Here is a 21673-nt window from a genome sequence, read left to right as displayed (position 1 = left end):
CTCTCTCCATGTATTATATAAAAATTACTTTAGTAATGATAAAGAATTATCTCAATATTTAGTATTAGTCACCTCAGAAATATTACAACAAAAGAAAAATTCTAAATAGAATCTGAGTAAGCTAAAGTGTGAGTCATATTTCTTTCATTTGAAGAAAAGTCATTCTAAATAAGAAATGTTAAGGACCTTCATTTTTATGAACATTCAGATTTTTATTCCTCAGTTATGGTCATATTTATTTCCTTTTTCAGAGGAAAAAGATTATTATTTGAAAACATTTTCACTTTATTTTAAATAATAAAACCATGTGTGAATAAGTCTTTTGATCATAAAAGTAACATGTTTTTATGAGAGAACATTGGGAAATGTACCCTTAACTTTACTACCCAGAGATAAGCACTAAAAACATTTTGGTGTCCATGCATAGGATTGTAACCATTCTTATATTTTAAAAGCAGTTGATCCATGTTTAGGTATTTAAATTCTCCGAAAGTGTGTGAGACTCTTGTAATTACATTTTCTCTATAATTTCTGGCATTCGGGGATAAGTATAGTAAAGCAGCATGACCCTAGACTACTGTTTATCCGTATCAAATTGCAGTTGTGGCTAATGTTTTCCATCTTGGATGCTACAAGAGTTTTCTGCAAAATAATAATAATATGATATCAGAAACCCATAAAAATATTACATTCACATTCCTCTTAACTCTTCATTTCCTCTAGGACAGATATCAGTGGATGGATTTATGCGCTATCTGAGTGGAGAAGAAAATGGAGTCGTTTCACCTGAGAAACTGGATTTGAATGAAGATATGTCTCAGCCCCTTTCTCACTATTTCATTAATTCCTCACACAACACCTACCTCACAGGTATGAATTTATAGTTCTTTGACAATTATTGTAGCCAGTCTCACTGAATGTCACCAACCTCTGCTTTCTGTTATTCAGAAGTACAGGTGGATTTCCTTTCACTTCCTGTGAAAAATCCTTTGAGAACTGGGGGTTCCATGACTAAAGGCTCTTCCCAAAAGTAACAATATCATTTATTCACATGTCCTTCTTGCCTGGAGATCGCCATGGACAGAGGAGCCTGGCAGGCTACAGTCCATGAGGTCGCAGAGTTAGACACGACTGAGCAACTAATACTGTAACATACTTCCTACATTTTCAACTCATCTGAAATGTATCCATGTCTGATATCTTCAGACCAATGGAATTTTTATGTAACTGTATTCATTCTTCAATGGACTTCAATCCATTTATTATCCTGTCTAGTTCTCTGGACTGTTTTCATCTACAGAAAATTTCCAAAACCCTAAATAACTTTGGCTTTAAGGTAAATTAATAATTTTTCTCAAAGTGGACAGGGCTTTATTATTGCTGTTGTTTAGCTGCTAAGTTGTGTCTGACTTTTGTAACCCCATAGACTTTATCACACCAGGCCCTTCTGTCCACAGAATTTCTCAGGCAAGAATACTGGAGTGGGTTAGTGGGTTACCATTTCCTTCCCCAGGGGATCTTCCCCACCCAGGATCAAACCCGCATCTCCTGCTTGTCAGGCAGATTGTTCACCACTGAGCCAGGGAAGGTACAGGGTTTTAGACATAAACAAATTTCTTGTGGGCAACAACTTATACTTTGTTGTAAATATTATAAGGCTGCTGCTACTGCTGCTAAGTTGCTTCAGTCGTGTCTGACTCTGTGCGACCCCATAGACGGCGGCCCACCAGGCTCCCCCGTCCCTGGGATTCTCCAGGCAAGAACACTGGAGTGGGTTGCCATTTCCTTCTCCAGTGCATGAAAGGGAAAATGAAAGTGAAGTCGCTCTGTCATGTCCGACTCTTCGCGACCCCATGGTCTGCAGCCCACCAGGCTCCTCCGTCCATGGGATTTTCCAGGGAAGAGTACTGGAGTGGGGTGCCATTGCCTTCTCCAAAATATTATAATAAAGGAGGAAAAAAGCAACACTATGTTTCCTAACTTGGCCCTAAATTGAGGAATATCAATTGAGTAGATTGACAATCTAGTCTTTAGTAGATTTTTAAATAGAAAAAATATTAAAACATATATATATATATATATATATATATATATATATATATAATCTCTATATAGTTTAGAATTAAAAGTTTAATAAATACCAATTTCTATAAGCTAAAAATGTTTTTATAATAAAAATATATTTCTTATAGAATACTCTCTGATTACTAGCTTTGGAAAGACTGTAAAAAAAGACCTACTGGTTAAAAAAAAAAAAAAAGACTTTTAAAAACCTTACATGCTCTTTCTTCACATAATCCATTATCCAAATGAATATAAGATAGTCAGACCTTATGTACCATAATGCAAACAAAGTAAAGTCTGGGGTCTCATTTGGTATCTGTAAACAGTAGCTGCTCACCATGCCTTAGGGGTGGTTCTGATGCGTTTATAGCTTATTGTCTGGGGGCATGTGGTTTGTGTAGCAAGACAGACCAGCAGTGCCATGCACATAATGGCAGTGAGATCCAGGCACTTAATATGTGTGAGGTTTTCACAGGGCTCAGCCATCTGACAAACAAGCAGTTCTTTCTTCTAAATTCCTTAAAGGAATTCATTCCTCTAGACACAAATGTATGTTGTGCTGGCATCAAATCCAGGGTTGGCCTGGTAGCCCATACTTGGTGAAAATAGCTTAGAGTAGAAATGCCTCTTAGACAGATATGTGGCCGCCGGAAAGCTGGAATGGGCACTCTCAGGATGGTTCCATATGATCCTAGACCATCTAGTCAGAATCATATACTGAGTTCTACCATCAACTGAACTGCAACGGCATGATTTTCTTGAAAATTGGATGGCTCTCAGACTATTTGTGTGGCCTGTTTTGATTCAACCACATTGCCTACTAAGAGAGATTCATGGTATAAAACTAATTAGATTCATGTTTGGCTCATCATAAACCCATTCTGGTCATCTCTTCTCGTATCACATAAACACTCATGGGCATAAAAGAGCCACCGTTTAATTTTGGTCCATATTCTATAGGTCAAGAACTCAGACAAGGCACAGAGCAGATGGTTTGTTCCTGTTCTCTGTTGTCTTGGGCTCCAGCTGGGAAGCCAATGCCTGGGGTGATGCAAACACCTTGGTTGTGGGAATCATCTGGAAGCTTCTCCACAAGCATGTCTGGCTCTTGGGCTAGCGACACAATAGCTGGGCTTAGTTAGGACTGCTGACCTAATTGCCTATAAGGCCTCCCTGTGTGGCTTGGACTTCCTCAGGTTAGGTGGGCATCTTACATGGCAGCTTATAGCTGCCAAAGCAAGTGTCCCAAAGAACACGGAGGAAACTTAATTGTCTTTGTGCACTTAGCCTCTGAAGTTCCATACTGTCACTGCTTTGTCAAAAAAGTCAGAACCCTGCCCAGTTTCAAGGTAGGGGACACAGACCACAGCCCTCAGTGGGAGGAGTGTTAGAATATTTTTAGTCTTCTTTTAAAATTACTACAGGTTTCATAGCTTCAAGAAGAGAGTCTCCACTTAGCCCACTTTCTTGGATTCTGTTTCCTAGGCTTATTACAAAAGTTTTGCAGCTCCCACTCAAATTGTTAAGACTTTGTAAAGGACTTTTTTCCCTCTCAGAGATCCTTAATCTTATTTGGTGTCATTGATGTATATGGCACTCTGGTGAAGCCTATGAACCCTTCTAAGGATGTTAAATGCATAAAATAATGTATGTAAAATTAAAGAGGAAATAAATTCCATTGAAATATTTTTATCAAATATTAAAAAACAAATTTTTGATACAGTTGTGTACATTTTACTAACACAATTTAAATCATATGTATTTTATTAACACAATTTTTAAGAATCATAAATAATGCATGTGATATTTGTAACAGTTGAAATATGATATGAAAATGTCTGTGATTTCTAGTAGTTACAAAGTCATAGTATCACTAATACTACAGTGATTTGTGACCTACATTCATAACTGAAGAGAATGTTAAACTGCACATGGTGGTTTGAGTTGAAGATGTAATCATTTTTCTCATCTAAGTTTGAGGAGATCTATGGAAACTCAAGAATCAGCCTGCAAAGCAGGAGACCGCAGTTTAATTCCTGGGCTGGGAAGATCCACTGAAGAAGGCATAAGCTACCCACTTCAGTATTCTTGGGCTTCCCTGGTGGCTCAGACAGTAAAGAATCCGCCTGCACTGTGGGAGACCTGGGTTCCATCCCTGGGTTGGGAAGATCCCCTGGAGAAAGGAAAGGATCCACCCACTCCAGTATTCTGGCCTAGAGAATTCCATGGATTCTATAGTCCATGGGGTCACAAAGAGTCGGACAGGACTGACATGGAAGCTCAAGTTAAGAGTCTAGATCTTTGACTTAATAGGATACTAAGAAATGTAACTGTGAAGACTTTGACACATGATTGAATCTTGCATTCATCATATACTTAGGACCACAAAACTCATAAAAATGTATGTTCGGGTGAATTCTAGATGTTGTTTCATCTAGAAGTCACAGTATGCAGTAATTTTACAAATAGCCCCTTTTAAGTCCAAAAATGAATATATTTACATCCATTAGTATCTATATTATTTGCCATAAAATAAAAGAGGCAATGGTACCAAAACAATTGAGTTGCAAGATTGACTGGGTGTGTCAATTAATGTGTATCATTATGGACCTCAAGTTTTCAGAGTTTATGTAGATTCACTCAACCACAGCCTCTATTCTCCTTTTGATGTCAGATTGTCTCAGCTGTGGTCAGTGGGAACATTTTTTAGGTTGGCTGCTCTCTCTTCTTCACATGACCCATTAATCTTTGAAGATGGCCTTATTTTCTGGCACATAGAGATCTTGCAGACTCACCTTGTTCCTTCCTGCACCATGCATGGAATCAGACTTTACCCTCAATGAGTCCTTGTTGCTTTTAGTGTGAAAAATATGTGTATGGATAACAGCAATTTGAACCCTGTGCTATGGAATGTTTCTGGACCATTTCAGTGAACAAAGCAAGAAAAGATACTTTTTGTTTTCTTGTGAAGGCACAAGAGTTCACTTAACTATTTCTATTCCTTCCAATTTAAATTCTTGATTCTATAGCTGTGCTTCCTTTATCAGTCTTGATTCCTTCCAAATTATGCATAATCACTCATTTGCTTGACTGGCAACACAATAATAACTGTAAGAAACTTGTTCAATATCAATGCAAGCAATAAAACTACAAAATACTGTTAACTTTTTCTTAGCAGCTCTGTTTTTTTAACTGCTTTTTACTAAGTATTTTTAATCCAATTAATTTCTTAATTTGCCCTCCCTCTGATTAACTTGTTTAAGCACATATGAGGTAAAGAACTTGGCTTCTTTGTGTAAGTTGGGTTTGGGATGTTAGCATATTAATGGCCGATAGTTTTCAGAAAGTGGGTCTTTCAGCTACTAAAAAAGTGAAGGGTCCACTCTATTTTTCATTGAAGAAAGAACTCCAATAGCTAGCTCCAAATTTCTAAACAGTGATTTCATATCACCACCATCTGATATACATGATTTCTGACCAAGTATACCAACTCTCCCCAATTTTTAAATTTCTTGTAGTATTAGAATTCACATATTTTTAAATATTCAATTTTTAAAACTGTTACTATGTTAGATCATGTTCTGATCTTTAAGGTTGTTTTTAAACTAATCTTCTTCATTTTTCAGAGCCATATATTGTCAAACTAAAGTTTGCATTATGTAAATTTCCATGCTTAAAACATTATTTTGTCCCAATACCAGTCAAAATTTCTTATTTTCCTTCTGTGGAATTAAGGAGAATTCTATATTATTAATTTTAAAAACGACATATAAATTCTAATATAGGATCTTGAGATTATGACTGAAATCCTCTTTTGAGGTAAAATTTGGTTTTACTTTGTATGATATTCATATGATATTATTAGTGTCCTTGTTTTAAATATAGATAAACCTCATGTACAACTCATCTTTCAGAGATCTTTGGGTAAATATGAACATCTGTAATACAGAAATTCAAACTTCAAAAAGCCAATCATGAATATTATAAAATTTTAATAACACCATAGAATCCAGTTAAATGTTAAAATCAGTATCTAGAAAATGAATTAGATTTTATACTTTACAAGCAGTTCCAGAAGAAGTAGAAACATTTTCTATAGAAACATTATTTCATACAAGGTGTATTTGGTGGAAAAAGAAAAGTTTTTCTATTCACGTGAGCCTTTAAAATGCTAGGCACAAAGAAAGGTTGGCACTTACTGCAGTATGTTTCAAATACAGGACAAAAGACTTACAGAGACACTCTCACTAAGGTTAAGATCAATCCTCTCCCCCCCCGCCGCCCCAAGTCATGACCACACTACTTATTTCCTTGGAACATTTTAAGAACTTATCTCCTTGGAGTATTTCCTGAGAAATACCAGTCTAAATTCAAAGGAGAATTTCAATATTTCAAATGTTTTCTTTTGAGCATTCTAAGGAAGTGTAAAAATTAATAAACAGTATAAAAACCAATCCATTTAGCAATGCATTATTGATTATTATGTCTATTTCCCTGCTCATTATTGCCCCTTTGTTGACTATCAAGACACCCAGAAGGAAAAATAAAATTGGATCACTGAGAGAAATACACTCACAAAATAAGTAGATTTTTAATTACAATGGTCATTTTCTAGGGTTTTGGATAGACTTGGCAGTACATCAAGTAGTGACTATGATTTAAATTATTGTTTTCCTTTGAGAAATCTACCCTTATGACTCAAAACAAGATTGTTTCAGGACTGAACTGGAGAAGGCAATGGCAACCCACTCCAGAACTCTTGCCTGGAAAATCCCATGGACAGAGGAGGCTGGTAGGCTGCAGTCCATGGGGTCGCTAAGAGTTGGACACGACTGAGTGACTTCACTTTCACTTTTAACTTTCATGCATTGGAGAAGGAAATGGCAACCCACTCCAGTGTTCTTGCCTGGAGAATCCCGGGGACGGGGGAGCCTGGTGGGCTGCCGTCTATGGGGTTGCACAGAGTCGAACGTGACTGAAGTGACTTAGCAGCAGCAGCAGGACTGAACAGTGTCCATTCATTTCAACCTAAAATTTTTTAGCTCTAAGTAAATCTTTCCATACTCCAAACAGTATGGGAGGTGTTGTTCAGTTGCTAAGTAATACCTGACTTTTTGAGACCCCATGGGCTGCAGCACCTGAGACTTCCTTGTCCTTCACTATCACCCTGAGTTTGCTCAGACTCATCTCCATTGAGTCAGTGATGCCCTCCAACCATCTCATCCTGTCACCCCCCTTCTCCTCCTGGCCTCAATCTTTCCCAGCATCAGAGTCCTTTTCAGTGAGTCAGCTCTTTGCTCGGTTGTCCAAAGTATTGGAGCTTCAGCTTTAGCATCAGTCCTTTCAAGGAATATTCAGGGTTGATTTCCTTTAGGATTGACTGGTTGGATCTCCTTGCTGTCCAAAGGACTCTTGAGTCTTCACCAGTGCCGCAATTCAAAAGCATCAACTTTTTGGTGCTCAACCTTCTTTATGGTCCAGCTCTCACATCCGTACAGGACTACGGGAAGAACCATAGCTTTGACTATATGGACCTTTGTCAGCAACATGATGTCTCTGCTTTTTAATACACTGTCTCTGTTTATCATAACTTTACTTCCAAGGAGCAAACAACTTTTCATTTCATGGCTACAGTCAGTGTCCACAGTGATTGTGAAGCCCAAGAAAATAAAATCTGTCACTGTTTCCACTTTACCCCCATCTATTTGCCGTAAAGTGATGGGGCCAGATGCCATGACCTTAATTTTTGGAATGTTGAATTTCAAGCCAGCTTTTTCACTGGCCTCTTTCACCCTCATCAGAGGCTTTTTAGTTCCTTTTCACTTTCTGCCATTAGAGTGGTATCATCTGCATATCTGAGGCTATTGATATTTCTCCCAGTAATCTTGATTCCAGCTTGTGGGAGATAATGGCTGCATATACTCAGGAAAAGCAAAGTGATGTTATCTCTGAATAATTCACATTTTTTATTCAGCTTAGGAAATAAAGCAGTACATTGGAGGTTTTAGCTATCAGTCTAATGAATTAAACTATCTGATTATTCGACTCCTAAGATGTATGTTCTTGACTGCAGAAAAGCTCTAAAAATATACCTATACCCTTTAAAATAGTTTCACTCTTGTCAGAATCAGTCATTCCAACCTCGGTTGGTTGTCAGTCACTACCAACCCTGGCTTACTGTCACTCCCTCTCTTCATCTCTTCGACTCATTTAGTCCTTGGCATATGCAACTTTTCATAATCTATTTTTTGTTTAAAGAGCACATATGTCAATTGAAAAAATGCACAAGATGGAAGTTGTGAATTACGTTTTATTGGGGGCAAAATCAGGACCATAGCCTGGGAAACAACATTTCAGATAGCTCTGAGAAAGTGCTCCAAAGAGAGAGGGAAGATAGTATTTATGATTTTAGTGAAGATGGGTATGTGTGGTCAGAGGCTATGGAGGCTTTGACAGAGGCTTGCTGCTAGTCACAAGGAGCTGGTGTCACTGTTAGACATTTTAGTGCTTTTCTAGGGATGAGAAGATGCAACAATTGGGCTTATAAGATCTTCTCCTGGAGATATATAAGTATCTGAAGACCAGTTCTGCTAGTTTTTTCCCAGAGCATACAGTGGTCTCCACCCTGAACTCCTTTCAGTGTGTATGAAGGTCTACAGGGACTAGTGACCTAATTCTTGTAGAGGCAGATGGCAAGTGCCAATTTTTAGTTAGCACACAGGCCAATGAAAGTTGGGTGGTAGAATGTAAAGAGTTGAGCTTAGCAAATAATAAACAGACCACGTTTAATTTTGTGTTTAAGTAAATGAACTCTTCTCAACTTTAACTTCTTCATTTAGAAAATGAAAGGAAGTTGAAACAGCCAGTATGTTTTGGGTGATGTGTGCCAAGTCGCTTCAGTCATGTCTGACTCTTCATGACCTGATGGACCGAGGGTCACCTGTCCACCCCATGGGATTCTCCAGCCAACATTACTGGAGTGGGTTACCATGCCCTCCTCCAGGGGATCTTCCCAATCCAAGGATGGAACCCATGTCTCTTCTGTTTCCTACACTGGCGGATGGATTCTTTACCACTGGTGCCACCTGGTTATGTAAAAGGAAACTATTACTCCGTGGTTTAAACATTAAGAAATTTATTACCTCATACAACAAGAAATCCAGAAGCAGAGTGATTGAGGGTCGATTAAATCCGGAATTGTTGGTGTCGTAAGAGACCCAGATGCTTTCCATATTTTCGCTCCTCTTACAGTTTCAAGACGGCTGTGCACCCGGGGCATCACCTCCTAAGAAATAAGCTCCACGTGTGGCCCAGGGACATCTCTGTCTTGTGGCCCTTTGTGTGAGTGAGGTTCCCCACTCCCCACCCAGTAGACTTTCCTTTATTCCCTACTGGATGTAGAGCAGAGTTACACCATATAGCAATGACCTACAAATAGCATTAGCAGGGGCCACAGAACGACTATGACTGGCTGAGAAGAATTAAGATTTACCCCAGACCTGGGAAGGAGACCCTAAAACTTATTAGAATCTAAACAGATTATTCTGTTGCCAAGGAAAGAGAGGAAGAAATGACAACCAGAAGTGTGATAGTGGGGTGTGGGTTTAAATTCCCTGACACATAAGAATGTTCCCCTAAAAAAAAAAAAATGTTCTCCTTTCTTTATACAATACTTACCTCCCTGCCTAAATGGTAAGGGTAAGGAAGATGTCTTGTGTCATTTTTGCATCCTAAGCCACCAGTATTTGCCTCCCACGGAGAATGTTTGAGAATGTGCATAGACCCTAGTGGTGAGGCTCCTATAATCAATAAGGAATATGCTTAAAGTTGTTTTCCCACTTGCCTAAGCCATCCCATGGCAATTGGGTCTATTTCAAAAGAGCTTCATGGTGATAAACCATAATGGAAAAGATTGTAAAAAAGTATATACACACACATTGTGTGTGTTTGTGTATAACTGAATCACTTCGCTGTACCATTAACATGGCGTGGTAAGTCAACTATACTTCAATTTAAGTATAAGTTGGCAGATAGAAAATATGGAAGAGAGAGATCAGATCAAACCAATAGTCCTAGAGATGGTCAGGATGAACAACACATCCTCTGTATTTTGAATAGTTTTCTCAAGTGTAGCTGTTGGTTTCACAGAATTTCAAGCAAGGAGAAATGGTCCCATCTCCATTTTTTGAAGGAGACAGTGTTTACTGAAGAAAGCCACTGAATTAACAAATGCATCACATTCTATAACCTTCTTTCCCTGAGGTTGAAGAGAAGACAATAAATAATAGTAAATATAAATATAGGCAATCAATCATCATAGTCCACAAGATGAGAAATTTCTCAGAAGACTGTGTTAATGGAGGAATTGTTATTTTCAGTTTTTGGTCTCTTCCATCTATGGATGCCTTGGATAATCTGAGACAAAGCTCAAGCGAATGGAACCAGCTGCCCGAAATGAATGCAGTCAAGTGAAAAGGTGCAGAGCTATGACTCCGGGTGGTATTATGAATTAATCTGAGATAGAGTTTCAGTTCCAAAGTTCAATCATGGGCTTGGAATGTACTCCAAAATATGTTCACAGCCAGGCAGAGATGATGTCAGATACTAGTTTCAGAAACAACAAGGGTTGAATGACTCATGACATATCATTAATCCTAACCCACAGCAATCCCCTGGCCCCAGAAGGTCAATTTATCAGATCTAATAAAATGAAAATATAATGAGTGGATGGAATATAATAATGAGGAGTTAGAAATTTTAGAGAACAATAAACCAGCTTTGAGGCTTTAAGCAGAAATGGAGTAGGGGAGAATATCAGTAATAATTCATATATTTGGAAAAAAGCTCCATAAATGAAGGAAAACACGGAGAACCAAATATGCATTCCAAGCAATAAGGCAATTATGGATAAATGCATGGTTTTTAATGCTTCCTTTGAGAGGTTTCCATTTCAAATACAAATTGTTCATTTTGAGAATGAACCAAATTACCTTAGAGAAATTTTGGGAGTCTTAGATATTGAAGAGTAAACACCACACAGACACACACACTCACACACAAACACACACATATACACTCTCCCCCTTCCCTTTCTTTGTTTTGATTTGTTTTTCTTCTCAGAATCTTTCTGTCTCACAAACTCAACTCCATGCCTTACCATGTCTTTCAAAATATTAACTGATCAACATTCAAAATGTATATCAAATCCCTTCTATTTGAATGATAAAAAAATATATGTGTAGAAAGCAAATCCAAAAAAAAAAAAAAACTGTTTTGGAAACATTTTGAATCTTTTATGACAAACACTCTGCTGTGGGTTAAGTAAGATATACCTTCAGTGTGAAACCTTGCAACTCAGGATGGAATTTGAGCCCACAGTCTTTTAACTGAGATCACACACCTGGTCTCAAGACTTAATGAAGTTCTGGTTCTTGATGTCTCATTGTAGAAAGAATTCAGTGAGAGACAGTGATAGGTAAGAAGTGGACTTATTTAGAGAGAATTACACTCCACAGACAGTGTAGACCATCTCAGAAAGCAAGAGCAACCCTAAAATGTAGTGTGGTTAATTTTTATGGGCTGGATAATTTCATGGGCTAATGAGTGGTAAGATTATTCCAACTATTTGGGATAAAGGGCAGAGATTTCCAGAAATTGGGCCACTGCCCAATTTTTTGGTGGTCACCCTTGGATTATATCATGCAAAATGCCAGGCTGGATGAAGCACAAGCTGGAATCAAGATTGTGGAGAGAAATATCAACAACCTCAAATATGCAGATGACAACATGCCTATGGCAGAAAGGGAAAAGGAACTAAAGAGCCTCTTAATGAAAGTGAAAGAAGAGAGTGAAAAAGCTGGCTTAAAAATCAACATTCAAAAAAAAGAAGATGATGGATCTGGTCCCATAACTTCATGGCAAATAGATGGGGGAACAATGGAAACAGTGAGAGACTTTATTTTCTTTGGCTCCAAAATTACTGTGGATGGTTACTGCAGCCATAAAATGAAAAGACACTTGCTCCTTGCGAGAAAAGCTATGGCAAACCTAGAGACATGGACTTCGCTGGTGGTCCAATGGTTAAGAATTGGCCTGCCAATGCAGGGGAAATGGGTTCGATCCTTGGTCCAGGAAGATCCCACATGCTATGGAGCAACTAAGCCCCACCACTGAACTCATTCTATAGAACCTGTGCTCTGCAACAAGACAACCAATGAGAAGGCTGTGCACCACAACTAGAGCGTAGCCTCCCCCCAACAACTAAAGAATGCCAGCACACAACATTGAAGACCCGTGCAGCCAAAAATAAATAAATAAAATTAAAAAAAAAAAAGCAGAGACATAAGTTTGCTGACAAAGGTCTGTATAGTTCAAGCTATGGTTTTTCTAGTAGTCATGTAAGGATGTTTGAGTTGGACCATAAAGAAGGCTGAATGCCGAAGAATTGATGCTTGCAAACTACGGTGTTGGAGAAGACTCTTGAGAGTCCCTTGTACTTCAGGGAGATCCTAAAGAAAATCAATCTTGGATATTCATTGGAAGGACTGATGCTGAAACTCCAATAGTTTGGCCACCTGATATAAGGAGCTGACTCATTGAAAAAGACCCTGATGCTGGGAAAGATTGAAGACAGGATGAGAAGGTGACCACAGAGGACAAGATGGTTGGGTGGCATCACCAACTCAAGGGACATGAGTTTGAGCAAATTCCGGGAGATGGTGAAGGACAGAGAAACCTGGTGTGCTGCAGTCCATGAGGTCACAAACAGTCAGACATGACTGACTGAACAACTACTTGGAGCTGTCATGGTGCCTGTGGGTGTGTCATTTAACTTGCTGATGTGTTACAATGAGTATATTCTGAGGTTTGAGGTATAGTGGAAGTGGACTTGTCTACCATTTTGGACGTGAACTGGTTCTAATCAGTTTATGTCATGTCCTTGGGCTATGTCATTCTTCTAAAGCTTGTTTGCTACCGACAACTTCCTTACCGAAGTTCAGATCAGTCACTCAGTCCTGTCCGACTCTTTGCGACCCCATGAATCGCAGCACGCCAGGCCTCCCTGTCCAACACCAACTCCTGTAGTTTACTGAGACTCACGTCCATCAAGTCAGTGATGCCATCCAGCCATCTCATCCTCTGTTGTCCCCTTGTCCTCCTGCCCCCAATCCCTCCCAGCATCAGAGTCTTTTCCAATGAGTCAACTCTTTGCATGAGGTGGCCAAAGTACTGGACTTTCAGCTTTAGCATCATTCCTTCCAAAGAACACCCAGGACTGATCTCCTTCACAATGGACTGGTTGGATCTCCTTGCAGTCCAAGGGACTCTCAAGAGTCTTCTCCAACACCACAGTTCAAAAGCATCAATTCTTCTGCGCTCAGCTTTCTTTATAGTCCAATTCTCACATCCACACATGGCCACTGGAGAAACCATAGCCTTGATTAGATGGACCTTTCTAGGTAAAGTAATGTCTCTGCTTTTTAATATGCTGTCTAGGTTGGTCATAACTTTCCTTCCAAGGAGTAAGCATCTTTTAATTTCATGGCTGCAGTCACCATCTGCAGTGATTTTGGAGCCCAGAAAAATAAAGTCTGACACTGTTTCCACTGTTTCCCCATCTATTTCCCATGAAGTGATGGGACCGGATGCCATGATCTTCGTTTTCTGAACGTTGAGCTTTAAGCCAACTTTTTCACTCTCCACTTTCACTTTCATCAAGAGGCTTTTTAGTTCCTCTTCACTTTCTGCCATAAGGGTGGTGTCATCTGCATATCTAAGGTTATTGATATTTCTCCCGGCAATCTTGATTCCAGCTTGTGTTTCTTCCAGTCCAGCGTTTCTCATGATGTACTCTGCATATAAGTTAAATAAGCAGGGTGACAATATACATCCTTGATGTACTCCTTTTCCTATTTGGAACCAGTCTGTTGTTCCATGTCCAGTTCTAACTGTTGCTTCCTGACCTGCATACAGATTTCTCAAGAGGCAGATCAGGTGGTCTGGTATTCCCATCTCTTGAAGAATTTTCCACAGTTGATTGTGATCCACACAGTCAAAGGCTTTGGCATAGTCAATAAAGCAGAAATAGATGTTTTTCTGGAACTCTCTTGCTTTTTCCATGATCCAGCGGATGTTGGCAATTTGATCTCTGGTTCCTCTGCCTTTTCTAAAACCAGCTTGAACATCAGGAAGTTCACAGTTCACATATTGCTGAAGCCTGGCTTGGAGAATTTTGAGCATTACTTTACTAGTGTGTGAGATGAGTGCAATTGTGCGGTAGTTTGAGCACTCTTTGGCATTGCCTTTCTTTGCGATTGGAATGAAAACTGACCTTTTCCAGTCCCGTGGCCACTGCTGAGTTTTCCGAATTTGCTGGCATATTGAGTGCAACACTTTCACAGCATCATCTTTCAGGATTTGGAATAGCTCAACTGGAATTCCATCACCTCCACTAGCTTTGTTTGTAGTGATGCTTTCTAAGGCCCACTTGACTTCACATTCCAGGAAGTCTAGCTCTAGGTGAGTGATCACACCATCGTGATTATCTGGGTTGTGAAGATCTTTTTTGTACAGTTCTTCTGTGTATTATTGCCATCTCTTCTTAATATCTTCTGCTTCTGTTAGGTCTTTCTGTTAGGTCTTACTTACCGAAGTTAGTAACACTTAACAAAATATTAATGAAATTGCACATTTGTAACACTATTGGATATAGTCAGTAATATACTTAAATAATATCCTAGGTAGTACACAAGAAAATCTGCTCTACTCTTGAATAGCTGTGCAATTTTCTGCAGGAGCTAGCATTTTTAATGAGTTAACCTGATTAATTATTTTAATTCTTCACTTCTTTAGCTAAAGTAGCCCTCCCTTAAGTTTAACATGTAAATGAACATCATTTTTCCTTCATTCCCACTCTCCCTTTTTTGTTTATGCAGAAAAGTCTTTATTACAACAAACTTTGAAGCTATTATCAATGGTAAATTAATTATCTAGCATCAGAAACTTTCTAGGGTATTTTGTCAGCATTTCTGCTTTTGCAAATATTTGTGTATTTAAAATGCCTTATTTTTTCCAGTAAAGAAAAGTGATTTTGCAAACCTACTTATTCAGCCTTTCCATGCATTTACTAGGGCTCTATAGAACTGAAAAATGTCACCCTATTGCTATGCTGATACTGGATGTTGTGAAATGCATATAAAACTAAAATTAAGCCATAGGTTTAATCCCATTTTCTCTGTCCTGTGTGTCTCCACTAAGCAGATCTTGTCCATTTCAAAATCATTTTGGCAGTTTTCATTGATATATCAGTTTTAAATTACTGCTGAAAAAATGGAGGCACATAGAATATAAGTCACAGGAAATCTTTAATGTGGAAATCCAAAAACTTCCACTTGTGTGTTGATGGTAGTGGACTTGCCTCAAAAATTACTTATTATTAATCTTCAAAAAACTTTATCAAAGAAATTTCCTGGTAATCCAGTGGTTAGGACTTGGAGCTGTAACTGCCATGAACCGAGTTCAAGGCCTGGTCAGGGAACAAAGATCCTGCAATCTGCAAGGTGCAACCATAAATAAATAAATAATTTATCAAGAAATTACAACCTTCCATTGACTTCTTAAGTGAAACAGAAATAGTTGGGCTTCTACGCCTGCCCACAGATTTCTCAAGTGCTTGTTGACTACAATTCATATCACTTTACTGGAGATTTTCAGTTCTGCTTCCAGGGGTTTTTTATTTTGGTACATTTTGTCTATTTTCTTTGCTATTTGTACTTTTGATGTCTTATCTATGAAACAATTGCCTAACCTAAGTCACAAAAATTTACCTCTACATTCTCTGTGTAGAGTTTTATCATTTTAGCCCATACAATTAGGAGCTTCATTGATTGCGTGTGTGTGTGTGTGTGTGTATTCTTTGTATGATGTAATAGGAATCCAACTTCACTATTTTCCATATGGCAATCCAGCTGTCCTAGCATCATTTCTTAAAAAGATGATTTTTTGCAGTGAATTGTTTTAGAATCCTAGCTGTCAGTCAGTTTAACATAATTGTGAGGGCTTATCTCTGGAGTCTCAATTTTATTCCATTGACCTATGTATCTAATCTTATGGCATTACCACTCTGCCTTGATCACTGGAGTTTGTAGTTAAGTTTGAAGCTGGGAAGTCTTCCAACTTTGACCTTATTTTTTACGATCATTTTTGCTATTCTGGGTCCTTTAAATTTCCATATGAATTTTGGGATCAATTTATACAAAAAAGACTGATAAGATTTTTATGGGAATTGAATTTGTAAATCAACTTGAGACATAGTGCCACCTTAACAATTTTAAGTCTTCTGCTCCGTGAACATGGGATGTCTTTCCATTTATCTAGGTCTTGTTTAATTTTGTTAAACAGTGTCTTATAGAGTACAAATTCTACACTTCATTTGTCAAATTTAAATTTAGTTCTACAAAGTTATTTCCATTTTGCAAAGATAATGTTTAGCTATGCTAAGTGTTTGTGCCTCGGACAAAAATGACAGAAAGTTTGACTTGTATAATACAAGAGCCTGTCAGTAATACTTACTCATAGGGAGGGTCAGAATGACAAGACTGAGGTTTGAAGTTATAATCCTGATCTTCCACTTACAGGCGTTGGGAACTTGGACAAATAAAATGTTCTATGCCATGTTTATTATCTGAAAATAGGCATTTAATAACAAAGATATTGGGCAGATTTTTGTGAAGATTGAATGTAGTAATATATATAAAGTTCAAAGAATTATAGCTGGCACATGGTTAGCAGTTAATAAACATGAGTTGCTGTTATTGTTACATATCCTTTTAGTCTCTCTTCTCCAAACCCCTGCTAGGGGGCAACAGTTCCATTTGGGATTATGTTACTACCTCTGGTATGTTGAGACAGAAGAAAGGCTGAGAACTACTCAAGGTCTTGAACTCTTTGCTTTCCCATTGTTGAAGATCTCTTCTAGGAAACCATCAGTGTGTTCCTTGCTTTGTGTGAGTCTGAGATTCATTTTATTGACATTTTACAGCTGGCCAGCTGGCTGGAAACTCCTCTGTTGAGATGTATCGCCAAGTGCTCCTGTCTGGTTGTCGCTGTGTGGAGCTGGACTGCTGGAAGGGACGAACTGCAGAAGAGGAGCCAGTCATCACCCATGGGTTCACCATGACCACAGAAATATCCTTCAAGGTAGAGTGAATGAATATTACTAAGAGAAGAAGCTAGAGAGACCTGACCCCCTTTTTGGGTAAAATCTGCTTCAGCAGGTTTAGCAGTATAAGGATCACAGTTAAGTCCATAGGCTATTAATCATATTTGTAATTTCTGAGGCTAAAATTTAGCAGTTTTCACATGAGTGATTGGCATTAGATGAACTGATCACCAAAATCTAAGGAAATTGTCTTATAAAAGGAAATAACAATTTATTTGCCTATTTAGCACATTCTCTTTTTTTAAATTGTATTTTGTCATTGCAAAATACAACATATATAAAGAATTTGCTGTGCTAAGTTGCTTCAGCCATGTCTGACTCTTTGCAACCCCATGGACTGTAGTCCACCAGGCTTCTCTGTCCATGGGATTCTCCAGGCAACAGTACTGGAGTGGGTTGCCTTCTCCACATTGGGAGCATTGGGAGCAAAAAGTTTCCAATTCCCAGCTTTTAGCCCTGGAACACTTGGGATGTGATAAAATGAACATCTATCATTTGAGAGGGCAGCAAAAAGAACCAAGATTTTCAAGGGACAGCCAGGATTCAGTTTAGACAAATGGATTTCCTAATATTTTACTTGACAGCATATATATGTTCAGAAGGAATATTTACACCTTAAAATGTATTTACTATGTTATGAAATTGACTTTTCATGATTTCTGAAACTTCAGTTCAGTCACTCAGCTGTGTCCAACTGTTTGCAACCCTATGGACTGCAGCACACCAAGCTTCCCTGTCCATCACCAACTCCTGGAGCTTGCTCAAACTCATGTCCATTTAGTCGGTGATGCCATCCAACCATCTCATCCTCTGTTGTCCCCTTCTCCTGCCTTCAGTCTTTCCCAGCATCAGAGTCTTTTCCAGTGAGTCAGTTCTTCACATCAGGTGGCCAAAGTATTCTGAAACTTAGGTTACTATATAGCAATTACCCACTCCAGCATTCTGGCCTGCAGAATTCCATGGACTGTATAGTCCATGGGGTCGCAAAGAGTCAGACATGACTGAGTGACTTTCACTTTCACAAAATTTTACAACAATGTTTAATATGGGGTTGACCTTAATTCTGATGAAAATCTTTAGAAGTTTTATCTGCTCCTGAAGTTGAGCACTCTTTTTTTTTTTTTGGTATTTCACTGCTCAGATTTTATTGAGCTGGTAATCAAAGAAAAGCAATAGAAAACTGTTCAATTCTATCTCACTGTGGAGCAATGAATTTGGGCATCAACATAGCTAAGTTTGAATCTTGTCTTTGCTTTTATCAGTTGGGTGTCCTTAGACAAATTATATTAATTGTTCTGTAAGTTAACTTTTCATCTGTAAAACTGATACAATATTACCTTCACCAGGTCATTCATGGGGTGAGCACTCAATGTCTTTTGGTTTTTCTTTAATGGAAGATCCATGTGTTTTGGTTCCATTTCTGTAGTCCCCCACCTTCCCATCTCCTGCCATGGTCCCTTGTCGGCTAAGATACCAGCCCTAACCTGTTGGGATCTTTTTAAAAAGTGGGGGACACACAACCATTGTGTGGAGTGGATGCAATATGGGTTCATCCATCTGTTGATGGATGAAGAGGATCATGCAATGGGAGACAACACATCCAGATGGAAGCCTTGTGAGCTAGGGGACCGATGGACTTGTGCACATACCCACTCCAGGAGGGCCACTCACAGCCCTGCCCACCACCCACTCATGAGTCCATGTGAGGAGCAATTATATTTTCTTAAACATTTATAATCTTCAAGGTTGTCTGAGTTCCTTTAGGGGTAAGGGGGACTACAGGGGGAATATAAACACCAAGCACATTCTAAGGCATATTTATTTTATATGAAGCTTTTGCTTCTTGCCTCAGCCATCAAGTCAGCTTGGAATGAATCTCCCTGTTCACTCGACCTTACAAGTGGTCCTTCAATCACATTTGTGACCCCAGAGTCACGGGCTGGTGAGCATCTATTCCTGGGCTCCAGAAGCACAATTTTTCAACCACATGCACACACTTGTTGACAGATTTAGAGACTAAAAAACTAAATCTAGCTCAGAATTCTGCTTCCTCTCTCTGCCTACGGCAGTTGAGGGTGAGGTACGGCCAAAAAAGAGCAGGAAACTCGTCATCCTGGCGGTTGATTGGCACAGCTCTGCTTCCTGCTATTGTGTGTTTGCAGGATAGATAATTTTGTCAGAGATGTGAGTGTCTGGTGGTGGTGCTGGGTGGGGATGAGTGTGAGGAATAGAAATTCCAGCCTGTTTTGCAGAAACAGAGCAGGAACTCTCTGCATCAGGATTAGGACTAGAGGGAGGTGAGCGAAATGTCTTACATGCAAAACTTATAGAGGTGTCTATTCTCACTGGTGTGTAAATGCAGAGGTGGCACCTGAGATTGAGCATCTCTTTAAATTTTGCACTTAGGCACCTCATCTGCCTCACCCAAGTCCCAGCCCCGCTCTGCCTGATTATCAGCATGCAGCCTGCTTTTCCAGCACCGACTGTGTACAGTGACTTTTTCATAAAGGGTAAGAAGAGAAATGGGGCCACGGCCCTGTGCTCTCTCACCCTCAGTCACCCTGCCCGTGACTCCCTGGGCTGCAGCTCCACGGACCTCTGTGCCATTTCCTGACCAAGCTAGGCAGGGACACCTCCCAGCCTTTGTCAGTTTGTGCCTCTGCCTGAGACAGTCTTCCCCAAGTTATCTGCATGGCTCACCGCTCAACTCCTTGCAAGTGTTAGTTGCTCGGTCGTGTCCGACTCTTTGCCAGGCTCCTCTGTCCATGGAATTCTCCAGGCAAGAATACTAGAGTGGGTTGCCATTCCCTCCTCCAGGGGATTTTCCTGGCCCAGGGATCAAACCTGGGTTTCTTGCATTACAAACAGATTCTTTACCATCTGAGCCACCAGGGAACTCCTTGAAGTCTTTCTCAAATGCCACCTTCTCAGGGAGGCCTCCTGGGACCTATTTAATACTGTGACCAGCCATCACACCCACTCCTACCTCCCTGGTCTGCTCCCATCACTTTATTTCTTCCATTTACCAAGTGGCACCTTCTAACACTCTGCTTAATTTACTCAGTTATTTATTGAGTTCCTTCTTTATTGGCTGTGGTGTGTGTTCACTCAGTCATGTCCAACTCTTTGTGACCCATGGACTGTAGCCTTGGAATTTCCCAGGCCAGAATACTGGAGTATGTTGCCATTTCCTTCACCAGGGGATCTTCCCAACCCAGGGATCAAACCTGTGTCTCTTATATCACCTGCATGGGCAGGCAGATTTTTTACCATTAGCACCATTAGCTGTGGCCTTCTAATAGCATTGAGCACCATAAAAAATAGGGATCTTTGTTTTGTTTTCTAATCTTCCCCAAGCACTTTAAAAAGAGGCTGGCAAAGGGCCTTCCCTGGCAGTACAGTGGCTGAGACTTCACCGTCCAATGCAGGGGGTGTGGATTCAATCCCTGGCTGGGGAGCTAAGAGACCATATGCTCGTGGCCAAAACAGGAATAGAAGCAATATTGTAATAAATTCAATAAAGACTTCAAAAATGGTCCAGAAAAAAAATCTTTAAAAAAATGTTTAAAAAGAACTGGCATGTAATAGGTACTGGTGAAAGGAAGCCTGGCATGCTGCAGTGGGGTCACAAAGAGTCGGACACGACTGAGCGACTGAACAACAATAAAATTTTTTAATTAATTTATTTTTATTTAAAGATAATTGCTTTACAGAATTGTGCCACTTTTTCCATCCCTGGTGGCTCAGACTGTAAGGAATCTGCTTTCAATGTATGAGACCTGGTTCGATCCCTGGTTTGGAAAGATCCCCTGGAGAAGGGAAAGGCTACCCACTCCAGTATTCTGGCCTGGAGAATTCCATGGACTGAGGAGCTTGGTGGGCTACAGTCCATGAGGTCTCAAAGAATCAGACACAAATGAACAACACTTTCTCACTTTATTTCCACCCCCAAACAAATAGACAAACTATAGTGGAGACTTCATTTTTAGTCTTTCTTGCCTCTGTTCATCAGGAAGATGAATTTTGTCTTTCTCCATTTTTGCTGTAAAATTCCTATGTTGATAGGTGGTGAAAAAATTCTCTCAATGTTTGCCTGTCTGGGCTATCCTGTATATTTGGACCTGATCTGCATGGTGTAATTAGACTATATTCTATAGCCACAGTGTGTATTGCAGCAGCAAAATAAACCAAGTGCAAAAGTCCATCATTTTATGTCACACAGTTTATCTGCTCTAAGTCTATGTGATCTGGAAAGCTTTGTGAGGTCTATGATGTATCCCCACAGCGGAAGTTCCTATTGGCATCTACCGCCTATTTATTGTTGGGCCAAAATAAAAAGGTGTGTTCTGGGAAAGTGGACATGCTGTAATTCAGCCTCTTTATGGAGGA

The 21673-nt window shown here is 39.5% G+C and overlaps 1 protein-coding gene across 2 annotated transcripts in view; it reads left to right on the top strand.

Annotated features, from left to right (window-relative positions):
- PLCB1 (phospholipase C beta 1) overlaps nt 1-21673 on the top strand; it is an 863757-nt gene that overhangs the window by 646532 nt on the left and 195552 nt on the right. For both annotated transcript variants that reach the window (XM_086335157.1, XM_086335158.1), the window contains exons 10-11: nt 724-870; nt 17105-17262. In XM_086335157.1, coding sequence (XP_086191283.1) covers nt 724-870; nt 17105-17262 — 305 coding nt within the window. The remainder of the gene's footprint in view (nt 1-723; nt 871-17104; nt 17263-21673) is intronic.

This window comes from Bos grunniens, chromosome 13 (genome assembly GCF_055505025.1).
Source record: "Bos grunniens cultivar Pamir isolate PY7600 chromosome 13, Bosgru_T2T1.0, whole genome shotgun sequence".
Lineage (NCBI taxonomy): Eukaryota > Metazoa > Chordata > Mammalia > Artiodactyla > Bovidae > Bos > Bos grunniens.
This window is presented reverse-complemented; position numbering and strand designations above follow the sequence as displayed.